This window comes from Marmota monax, unplaced genomic scaffold, assembly GCF_021218885.2.
Source record: "Marmota monax isolate L192 unplaced genomic scaffold, Marmota_monax_Labrador192_F-V1.1 WCK01_AAM20220418_F8-fsc00052, whole genome shotgun sequence".
In the NCBI taxonomy this organism is placed as follows: domain Eukaryota; kingdom Metazoa; phylum Chordata; class Mammalia; order Rodentia; family Sciuridae; genus Marmota; species Marmota monax.
The window spans coordinates 3,409,608-3,421,516 of record NW_026693473.1 but is presented as its reverse complement, the minus strand read 5'-3'; the positions used below and the strand labels follow the sequence as shown (position 1 = coordinate 3,421,516).

General features: G+C 43.8%; 1 protein-coding gene across 2 annotated transcripts in view; it reads right to left on the bottom strand.

Annotated features, from left to right (window-relative positions):
- Positions 1 to 7,932: 7,932 nt before the first annotated feature.
- Casr (calcium sensing receptor) overlaps positions 7,933 to 11,909 on the bottom strand; it is a 75,302-nt gene continuing 71,325 nt past the window's right edge. For both annotated transcript variants that reach the window (XM_058583493.1, XM_046458071.2), the window contains one exon: positions 7,933 to 10,531. In XM_058583493.1, the coding sequence (XP_058439476.1) occupies positions 9,003 to 10,531 (1,529 nt within the window). In that variant the 3' untranslated portion in view covers positions 7,933 to 9,002. The remainder of the gene's footprint in view (positions 10,532 to 11,909) is intronic.

Below are 11,909 nucleotides of genomic sequence, written 5' to 3'. Positions count from 1 at the left end.
TGTTATCTCTAAAACTTGATGACATGTTTTGACATAATCCATATATTTGCAGGTCTTGTGTCTGTGGTTCTTCCACAGTGGGATTATAACTTAATTTCCTTAGCTGTTGCCTGGGTATTGACGTCTGGCTTGTTTCTGGTTTTCTTCCCAGGATCTCAGCGGTTGTCAGTGCTGCCCCAGGCAGGCCTCCCCATAGCAAGGACCAGACAGGCCCTCTTGTATGTGTGTATTGTATGTATCAATCATCTACCCTTACGTACAGGGGGTCTTAAACTAAAGGGCTCTTTACCACTGAGCTATATCCCCAGCCCTTTTTTTAAATTTAGAGACAGGTCTCACTAAGTTGCCCAGGCTAGCCTCAAACTTGTGATTCTCCTGCCTCAGTCTCCTGGGTCACTGGGATTAGAGGCATGCTATTATGCTGGGTTTATGGCAGGTCCTCTTTTAGCCTGATGTTGGAACTAATTATTTTTGCTCTCTGCTGTGTTATTTTCTTGGGAAAGTATACACAACGGAGAAATTACTGCTACCAAAGCTAGTAAGAATCTGTTAAGGACTGACTATTTTGCCAGAGGACAATCTAAACAAATCAAACCAGGCAACAGTTGGTTCATCTAAGGATAAGATCAAAATCAGATCAAACATCATAACTGGATTTATCCAAATCCAGAAAGGCCATACAGATATGTTTTAAAGAATCACTTTTTAAATTTGGTAGTAAAGGTTTTAATTTAATCAATGTTTATTGATGCTGGAGATTGAACCCAGGGCCTTGGCACATACGAAGCATATAGTCGACCACTGAGCTATACACGCAGCCAATTTGATTTTAAGTTTTTTTTTTTTCCCCAACTAAAATTTTAGCTGCTTGACAGGCTTTCAGATTCTTTTTCCTATGACCATTTGACTGACTGATTTCTCTCATAATAGAACCAAATTGAGGAAATTCTTTTATGTGACTTTTGGACTGGTGAATTTTTTTTAAGCCTTTGACTGCTTTTTAATATTGAATTTTTATTACACACACACATACACACACACACACATCATACCTCCACAAAAGTAGAAGGAATAGAAAAGTGAAGTCTTACCTGGGTGCAATGGCACATGCCTGTAATCCCAGTGACTAGGGAAGCTGAGGCAGGAGGATAGAAAGTTCAAGGCCCTAAGCAACTTAGGGAGACATTGTCTCAAAATAAAAAAATAAAAAGGGCAGGGGATGTGGCTTAGTGGTTATTATTGGGTCAAGTCCCCAATACCAAAAAAAAAAAAAAAAAGAGAAAAAGAAAAAGAAAAAAAGAAAAAGAATGTGACGTGTGAAGCTTCCTGCACCCATTCCAGATTCCCCAGCTTCAACAGACGCAGCTTCCCACTCCTCCTGTCTTCCTCTGCACACTTATTTCCCCCTCACTCTTGTATTTTAAAACAAATCACAGGCATCTGTGATCTCACCCATAAATACTTGAGTGAGCATCGTGTTGTGTTAAATCCCTGCAGCACAAATGTCAAGGCAAATGGGATAAAATGTCAACTAGTAAGTGAATCTGGGTGGAGGGGGACAGGTGCTCTATTTGTACTACTTTTACTTGGCAAATTTTTTTTTTATAAATTTGAAATTATTTCTAAATAAAAACTATAACACAAAGAATGAATGAAAAAAATGGCCATAATATCATCACAGAGAAGAGATTTTTTTTTTCGTTTTACTGTAAATCACGATTGTGGAAATTATCTTAGTATTTTTTTTGTTTTATTAATTAATTTTTTAAAATTTTTGTTTTTCTTTGGCAGAAAGAAATTAATGGGAAAAAAAACCCAGAAAAATATTAAAGAGAAAATAAAAGAATCATGCAAAATTCTAACACCCAGATATAATCATTATTGAAGGATCATGTATTATTCTCCTAGTTATTAAATAGACACACACACACACACACACACACCCCACTAGAAAGCCAGATAGTATGAATGGGCTTATTACACAACACTGGTCTCCAGCTCCCCTCCTGGCCTTGCTGCGTGCTCTGTGTTATCTGCTGGCAGATTCTTATGGTGAAATGCCAATGCAGCTATCTTTCTTTTAGAATCTATCCCTGCTGTTAAGATGAAAGGGAATCCTTTCAGTTGTTTTTTCCCTCTGGAGAGTGTGCTTTTCCTTTAGTGTATGATCTTGAAAATATTTGGTTCTGGGTAGTGGATGACAGATTGGCCCATTCATCACCGACTCTGACCTTCTATGTGTCCTCCATGAGAGAGGCTGCAAAGCAAGAGCTACATTTCCAGACTTGCTGGTGGCTGACGTCTGCATGTGACTAGCGTGGGACTCAGAAAGTGGATGTGAGTGGGGCCCGAGCACATGGCAGATGGGTGTGGTTCCTCTGGCTGCACTTCTAGGGTGTGTCTCTGGGTCTCAGATGTGGCATGGAAGGCAGGAGACGCAGCAAGATTTTTGCCCAAACAGGGCCATGGTGATTGTAGGTATGAATTGTTCCCAGTTGTGTGGCATCCAAACTTGGATCACTGGGCCTAAAATTGTAAAAGCTTCCTAATATCTTAGAACGAATCCTTTTATGCTTATGCTGATTGGAGTGGATTCTATTGTCACCAATGAAGAAACCTAATAGAAAAAAAATCATTGAATCCATGGTATTTCCTGAGTATTCAAAAGCAAACCCTCTAAACTTTGGTCATCTGTAGTTTTAATGATTACCCATATTTTGCCAATATTGTTGAAGGTTTTACATCAATTCGTTTTTTTCCCACAAGCCACCATAGCTTATATTTATAGTAGGAAATATTCTATCTATGTAATATAGGAAACTGAGACAAAGAATGATTAAGTGTCTCACTCATACATTGCTGGTGGGACTGCAAATTGGTACAATTTGGAATAGAAACACCATTTGACCCAGCTATCTCACTCCTCAGTTTATACCCAAAGGACTTAAAATTGCACACTACAGTGATGCAGCCACCTCAATGTTTATAGCAGCTCAATTCACAATAGCTAAACTATAGAACCAACCTAGGTGTCCTTCAATAGATGAATGGATAAAGAAAATGTGGTATATATATTCAATGGAGTATTACTCAGCTTTAAAGAAGAATGAAATTATGGTATTTGCCAGTAAATGGGGATGGAGTTGGAGAATATCATGCTAAGCAAAATAAGTCAATCCCAAAAAACCAAAGGCCAAATGTTTTCTCTAATATGCGGATACTAATTCACAACAAGGCGTGGGGCACTAGAGAAGAATAGTATTACCTAAGATTAGGTAGAGGGAAGTGAAGGGAGGGGAGTGGAGGGGATGTGGGGATAGGAAAGATAGTAGAATGTAACAGGCACAATTATTGAGGGTCAGACAAGATGGCTTTCAGTCTTAGGGGAGAATCAGTGTTTTTGCTTTTTCCAGTTTCTAGAAGTCATCTGCATATCTTGGTTTCTGTTCCCTTTCACATACAAAATCAACAGTGGTCGATGGAATCATTTCCACATCCTATCACCCCGACACTCATTCTTCTGCAAGCCTCTTCCACACTTAAGAATTCCTATGATTACATGGGGTCCACCTGGAAAATTCAGGCGAATGTTCCTATCTCAAAGCTGCTAGCAATCTTAATTCAATTAGCAACTTGAATTTATCCATTCTTTAGGATAATTCTAGGTTCTGGAATTTAGAATATGGGTATCTCCCCCCCCCCCGCCCCCAGTACTGGGGATTGAACCCAGGGAACTTACCACTGAGCTACAAACCCAGCCCTTCGAATTTTTTTTTTTCTTCACTTGGAAACAGAGTCTCTCTAAGTTGCCCGGACTGGCTCCTGTCTCAGCTTCCTGGGTAGCTGACTGATATCACAAGCTTGTGCCACCCTGCCTATCTGGAATGCAGTCATCTTTGGGCGATCATTATTCTGCCTGCCACAAAAATGTACATAGGTTTGGAGATACATAGCCTGCTTCTCATCTGGTGCCCTGGAGGCTTAGCACACAAGAATTCTTCACATCATCATGGGCAGTGAGAGCTCTCTGTGGTTCCCCAGCCCCAGGATGGATGTGGGTATAGCTGAGAGAACTAGCAGGCCTGGGAAAGGCCTACCAGTTGAGAAACTATTTTTATTTTTAATGACTGGGAATCAACTCTGTGATTGGGGACTATATGGGGATTTGTGTGTCCCTAAGGGGTTCAGGTGTCCCAAGGGGTTCAAGTGCTGGGAGCTTGGTTCCTAACGTGGCAGTTCTGAGTGTTGTTGTGGAAGTTTTAAGAGGTGGAGCTTAGTGGAGCTTTTAGAAGGGATTAGGGTAGCTCTCATGGGACTCTGAGCTTTCAAGAGAGTGAGTTGGTTGAAGAGTGAGCTCTTAGTGTTAAGTCATTTACTTGTTGACTTTTTCTTCTTTTAAGGAATGAACTCCATGCAATGAACCTTCCTAGACGAACTCTAGATAGGACAGAGGGGTTGGAGAGGAAGGGAGGGGGCAAGCGGTTATTAATGATGGTGGAATGTGATGATCATTACTATCCAAAGTACATGTATGAAGACATGAATTGGTGTGAATACACTATGTACACAACCAGAGATATGAAAAATTGTGCTCTATATATGTAATAAGAATTGTGATGCATTCTGCTGTCATATATGAATTTAAAAATTACATAAAAAAGAGTAAACTCTTTGGCTTCCTGTTTTGAGATGTGATCTTCCTCCCACATATACTCCTGCTGTGACACCACCTGCCATTAGGTTCTTTCCAGAGGCCAAGCCAATGGAACCTACCTGATCTTGGAACTTGGAACTAGGAGCTAAAAAAACCTGTTTTTTTCTATAAAGTGAAACTGCCTTGGGTATTCTATTATAGTAAGAGAAAATGGATGAATACACACATCTCAGAGGAAGCCAGCATGGAGGCATAATTACTGAGGGCCAGACAAGATGGCTGTCAGCCATGTCAACAGGAGTTGCTGGTGATGGAAGAACATTAACCCTTCACATGACAAACTCCTGCCTCAAAGGCAGAAGAAAACCTCTGAATTTACTCCCAAATATTTAAAGTGATTTAGAAAACTCTGAAGTTATTGAGAAAACCCCCCCCCCCCAATATGACTAAGATCAAATTTCTGTCACCAGGCTGAATGAGAATCTGAGATAGAAATTAGTTTGTTATAGAAAAATCATGAAGATTCATATATCATACTTCCGATTTGGTGCTCCATATATACTGGGACAATGATGCTGTGTTGACCTTTCTGAAGAATATTGGACAGATTACTTTATTTGCAAGCACTTGGCCAACTGAAGGCTTAACGGAGCTGTTATGTGTTCTCCTGGCTGAGCTTCAGTCACCTTTTTTTTTTTCTTAATTTATTTTTTAGTTTTAGGTGGACACGATATCTTTTTATTTTATTTTTATGTGGTGCTGAGGACAGAACCCAGTGCCTTGAGCATGCCAGGTGAGTGCGCTATCACTTGAGCCCCAGCCCCAGCCCAGCTTCAGCCACCTTTGCAGGAGGAAGAAGAGGAGGAGGAGGGAGAGGAGGAGGAGGAGGAGGAGGAGGAGGGGGAGGAGGAGGAGGAGGAGGAGGAGGAGTAGCAGCAACAATAGTAGTAGTAGTAGTGGTAGTTGTTGTTGTTTTTGTTTTTACCTAGGTGAGGAGAACAATGAAATCAAATCCAGGAAGGATGAGATGTGACATTCTGTTGAGATTGTTTCCACATAGTTGTTGTGATACATTTTTAAAAAGTCATTAAGCTTTTAGTTTAGTTTTTTTTTAATTTAACTTTTTTTTTAGATGTTGCCCACGCTGCTCTCTAACTTCTGAACTCAAGTAATCCTCTCTTTTCTGCTGCCCAGATTCTGAGATAATAGGCATATGCCACTGTACTTCTTTTATTTTCTATTTTTTTAAAGACCAGGTAAAATGTTAAATATAAATCCTCACTCAGTTCTGTTCCTTGCTCAGAGGCTGACCAGAAGTGGGGTAGCAGCTGGGCAGCGGAGACAGGGCTGATTCTCTTTCTGGGTGGAACCCGTTGGGATGTGGCCACCTTCAGTGTCTCAGTTCTGCTTTCTATGGTGTCCTCTCTGGTTTTTCATTGTAAGCATAATGACCATGATGTCAAAAGTTACCTTAAAAATCACTGACAGGAATCCCTTTGGAAAAAAGCAGTCAGAGAAAGAAGTCATGAAGAACTGTAAAGTTAGAGGTTGCAGACAGATTTAATTGCTTTATGGTTTGGTCTTGTAATAATGAAGCATTCAGAAGGATCTGAGAGACTGACAGTTGGTGAGAGCCTTTATTTGATGCTGGAGGTGTCGGCTCTGGCACCACGGAGCATTGGGCCTTCTGACTGGCTATCTGGCTTCCTCAACGTGAGCCAAATTAGTAGGCCTGTCCCATTGGCCTGGCCCCAGAATTTATTATGGACTTTATTATGGAGAAAATTATTGTGGTCAGTGGGTTAGTCATTAAAATATGAATGGTTAATAAAAATTTTGCTTTGTATTTTGTGTCAGTCAACTTTCTGTCCCTGTACCAAAATGCCTGAGATAATGAACTTATAAAGAAAAAAGATTTCTTTTATTCCAGGCCATGTTCAGACAGACTCATCATTTTTAGGCCTCTGGTAGGGTTGACAGATGGCAATGGTGGGGAGTGTGTGGCAGAACAAACTGCTGGTCTGATCGCCAGGAAGCAAGAGCCAAAGAAGAAGGGGACAATCCCCTTCAAGAGATTGTCACCCCTGATGAAATCTCACTAGGCCCCACCTCCTAAAGGTTCCATAACCTTCCATAGTGCCACCTTGGGGATCAAGTCTTTAACATGTAGACCTCTGGAGGATATCCATGATCTACAGCACAGTCTAAGCATATGAAAGAATAGTAGTCGTGACATTAGTATTTGTATTAATAATATTTATCGTGTACTTACGATGTGTCAGGTACCATGCTTAACTTACATAGTAAGGTAAGCGTTCTGAGAGAAAAGGATGATTATTACCTGCATTTTGGAGTCAAAGAAGCTAGAGCTCAGAGAGGTTGTGGTTCCCTGCCTAAGGTCACCCAGCTTATCAGTGACCAAGCCTGGGCTTCCACCTCATCTCTCTGGCACTGTAGTCTGAGTTCTCAGGGCTGTGGGGAGCCTCAAATGAATTATGGATTTCTCCAAACCATCCCTAGGCAGAACTCCTGGTGGAAATACACCAATGGAGACTGCTCAGTCGCTGGTAGCACATGGTTAAAGAGGCTTCTGTGCCTCACAACACTTATTGGTTCAATAGCCTTGGGTTCAAATGCCAGCTGCCCGGAGGTAGAAGAGATATGGGCGCAAGCTGATAAGCTTTTAATAGGGTGGTTCCTGCTTGCAACCTTGTTTTTGTTTATCTTGAAGAAGCTTTCTCACAATACATCCTTTTGATGTTTACACCTGTAATAAACAGGTGGAGCCTGCTCTGGTGTCAGTCAGGCCTCATCAGGGCTGGCTTTCCCACTGGGTCCTGCTTTCTCTATATTTGTGTGTTCCTTTGTCCCTATTTCCAATCCCCTCATCACCCCAAGTTTGGGGGAAACTGAATAAATACTTTGATAGGGCCATCTATTTCCTTTCACTCCACTGCTGGAGGGAACTCAGTCTTGGCCTTGGGGTGATGCGTCTATTATCCCGTCTTCCTCAAGGGAAAGGAGTGTGGGGTGGGGCTCACCTGGAACCACCCTCTGACCCCAGCAACTGGCAGGGAGGCAACGAACGACCTGGAGCTCATCCTTCACCAGGTCAGGCATGGATCTGGCTTCAGAAAGCCATTAGGGCAGAGATAGAGGGAGTTTCTGGACTCCCGAGGCCCTGAAAGGTCTCACATAGGGCTCTGCTCATGGGGGTGAGGGTGGTAGGATGGGAAAGGAAAATGGAGCTCAATAACACTGCTGTGTAGAAACCAGACTGCAACAATTTTTCAGTTTATATTGTCCACGGACCATTACAACAGAAGCATTTTTGTAAGGATAAACCTAGATACAACAATATTAATAACAGATACATACAGCTCATTGACTTTACACAGTCCCTTCCCTACAACTGGAGGTGATTCTTGTGATCCTGGAATATAAATGTGACCTCACTATCATGTTCTGGAAAAAAACCCAGACATATTGCTACAGAAGGGATGCAGACTTTCTAGACGTCACCCAAGAGCAGCAGCAGGTAGGAGACCAAGGCCAAGAAACTCACATCTTATGGTTTTCATAAATAAGAGGGGGCACATCCCTCTGATGTTTTTGAACATTTTAAATTCTTTCCATTGTCAAGGTGTTGGGCAGTTCTGGTGACGTGATGACTTTCAGACTCTTAACTCCAGCTGGCAAACTGGACGTCCTGTCATGTCAGTCTGCATACTTTTTTTCTCTGGTCCATGATTCAGGTCATGGCTGTCCATGATTTACAGGGCAGGCATTTCTACACACACACACACACACACACACATACATACACACACCACTTTTCTTTTTTTTAATATTTATTTTTTAGTTGTAGTTGGACACAATATCTTTAATTAATTATTTTTATGTGGTTCTGAGGATCGAACCCAGGGCCTCGCCTGTGCTAGGCCAGTGCTCTACCGCTGAGCCACCACCCAATCCCCTCCCCCCCCTTTTCTTTTAAAGAAGGTGTAGGTGGGCAGCTTAAAGCCTTGACTTCATCTCTGAGCTGCTGGGTGAGATATAGCAGTGGAAGAGATTTCAGATGGGAATGACAGCACATCTGACCATGACATAACATTCTGACAAACACGATCACAGAACACACGGCTCTTCCTTCCTTCCTTTCTTTCTTTTTTATTTGTAAAGGGATCAAGAGCCAATTGACTGCCATTTAAAGCAGGGCGACTAAGTTGGGGTGTTTGATGCGTCTATTGTCCCATTTTCCTCAAAGGAAAGGAGTGTGCGGTGATTCCTCGTCCCTGTGATTCCAAGAAACCTCTCTCTATTCTTCCTGGCCAGGCCTTCTTCCTTTCTAGGAATGCAGTATGTTTTCCGTGACCGTGCTGCCTCCCCCGCTGATGACGAAGCTCCGGGAACTGGACACAACAAGTGCTGGGGACATCTCTTCCGGATCCTCCATCTCTGGCTGGTGGGCCCCGGCCATGGGCCCTTGCAGGCCTGTTTCCTGGGTGGTCAGGTCTGAGTCTGTCTCCCCACACTGCAGCGGGAGCAGTGCCTGGTGTCTGGTCAGGGCATCGCTGCTTCTCTGGGCCTCCAGGGAGTTTTGATGCGTGGAATTCCTGTGAGCCATGGCGTTCTTCTGAGGTTCGTCAAAGCTCAGGGAGAAGGTGACGGTGCCACTGCCGAAGATGACCTTCTGCTTGCATCTGGGCTGCTGCTGCGATTGCTGCTGCTGTGGCTGGAGGGTCAAGGGCTGCTGCTGCTGCTGCTGCTGCTGCTGCTGCTGCTCTTGTTGGGTCAGGGCCAGCGGCTGCTGCTGCTTCGGCCTCTCGGGCTGCGGGAAGGGGTCTTCGCTGTTGCTCTTGCTGCTGATGGAGGAGGAGGGGAGGGATCCCGTAGAGCCCCCGAGGCTGTTGGACCGCTTTCGGGAGACATTGCTGCGGCGCAACGTGGCCCGGGCTGCCACCTTGAAAGCGTGCGCAGCGGTGCTGCAGCGCACCTCCTCGATGGTGTTACGGGAGGGCTTGAAGAGGATGATGTAGACCTTGTTGAAGAAGATGCAGGCCAGCAAGCCGAAGCTGGCTGCCAGGATGGCGATCACCTCCACGGCAGAGACAAACTTGCCGTAGGTGCTGGCATAGGCTGGAATGAAGGAGATCCAGACGATGAAGAAGATGAGCATGCTGAAGGTAATGAACTTGGCTTCGTTGAAGTTCTCCGGCAGCTTCCGGGACTTGAATGCGAAGAAGAAGCAGATGGCAGCCAGGAGACAGGTGTAGCCAATCAGGAAGCCCAGCGCCATGAGCGAGCCCTCGTGGCACGTGATGAAGATGATCTCATCCTCCAGCTCGTGGTTGCGGTAGCTGGAGGGGGGCGCCGTGTAGAGCCAGATCACACAGATGACGATCTGCATGAAGGTGCAGAGGAAAACCAGCAGGAACTGCAGGTTGAGCCCCCACCACTTGCGGTGGAAGCTGGTGGGGATCTTGGCTTCAAAAACCAGGAGGACGCGGTTGGTTTTCACCAGGATGCACGAGATGCAGAGCACGAAGCTGATGCCAAAAGCCGGCTGGCGCAGGCGGCACGTCCAGTCCTGGGGCTCTCCGATGAAGAACAGGGAGCTGGAGAAGCAGCAGAGCAGGGAGAAGAGGAGGAGGTAGGAGAGCTCTCGGTTGGTGGCCTTCACGATGGGCGTGTTGCGGAACTTGATGAAGACACCCAGCACGAAGGCTGTCAGGAAAATGCCCAGCACCGCAAAGAGGGTGAGCGCGATCCCAAAGGGCTCAGTCCACGACAGAAACTCAATCTCCTTGGCGATGCAGGAAGTGTGGTTCTCGTTGGACCAGAAGTCATCCGGGCACTTGATACAGGCACTGGCATCTGTAAAATGTCCCAGTGGGTGGTTAGCTACCAAGTGGCATAGACCAACATCTGTGAGTATGTATATGTGGCGGTGAGAGCACACAGGTTATTTGATTTGGTCACTGTATACTTTCTTTATTGATAAAACCATTGTGATTTTTACACTATCAAAAACTATGTACCAGCCAGGCACAGTGGCCCATGGCTATAATCCCAGAGACTGGGGAGGCAGAGGCAGGAGGATTGCAAGTTTTAGGCTAGCCTCAGAAACTTAGCAAGACCCTGTTTCAAAATAAAAAAAAATAAAAATTAAAAGAACTGAGGATGTAACTCAGTGGTAAAGTTTAATCGCCAGTACTATCCAATCAGCCACAAAAATCCTAAAGCAGAACAAAAAACTATGAACCTTTGACTGCTCTGTTAGTTGTTTTGCTTTTCCTTTGTGTGTGTGTGTGTGGGGGGGCACTTGTTTCTTTTCATGCTGTCTGCTTATGGTTTGGAGTAGAGATGGCCCTGCATGCCAAAGGTCTAGCATGGTCCATCAGCTGTGCACAGTGCAACTCAATTCAGCCTGATTTATTTATTTTTAAAATAAATTTTATTGTGCACACTTGAGGTATGAAACATGATGTTGTGGGATACGTACAGACAGTAAAATGATGACTATGATGAAGTAGATTAACACATCTATGAACTCACATTCATCTTGGTTTATTTTGCATATGTGTATGGACTCTTTAGACATGCCAGAGCAGACATTCTTTTAGATCAGGGCAGAACATTCTATGAATATGGCCTGTGTTTCCCTCTCTCCATCCACATCCATGGATTTCCAATGAGGGGACTGCAGATTTATTCAAGCAATAAAGATTTGCTAAATCTTGATATGTGTCAGGTAGTGTGCAGTTTGGGGCAGTGAAGGGAGCATGGATTTTGTAGTTAGAGATCTGGATGGGATCCTGGCCAGGCCATTTACCAGCTCATCAACCTCTCTGAGCCTCAGTTTCTTCATCTGTACTATGAAACTAATGATAAGCCCATTTTTTTGTGTTGAGGATTGAATAATAACAGTAATAACAGTGTAGTTAATATTTATAAAGTGCTTTTAATATGCTAATCAAAGATGTATTTAGCAAACATTTACCTAGAACTTGCATGTGCCTTACCAATATTAATCTGTTTAATTCTCCAGACTCTATAAGACAGGCTTAATTGTTACCCCCACTTTAAGAGAACTTGAGGCACAGGAAAAACATAAAGAAGACAAATACAGCACCAGGCACCAGTGGCAACTTGTCATGGCCAATTAACTCTGGAGCCTGGAGCAGATGGTGCTTTCTATTTTAGGGTACTGAATTCCAAGAAAAGGGAAGAATGTTGGAGTGCAGTTTCAAAG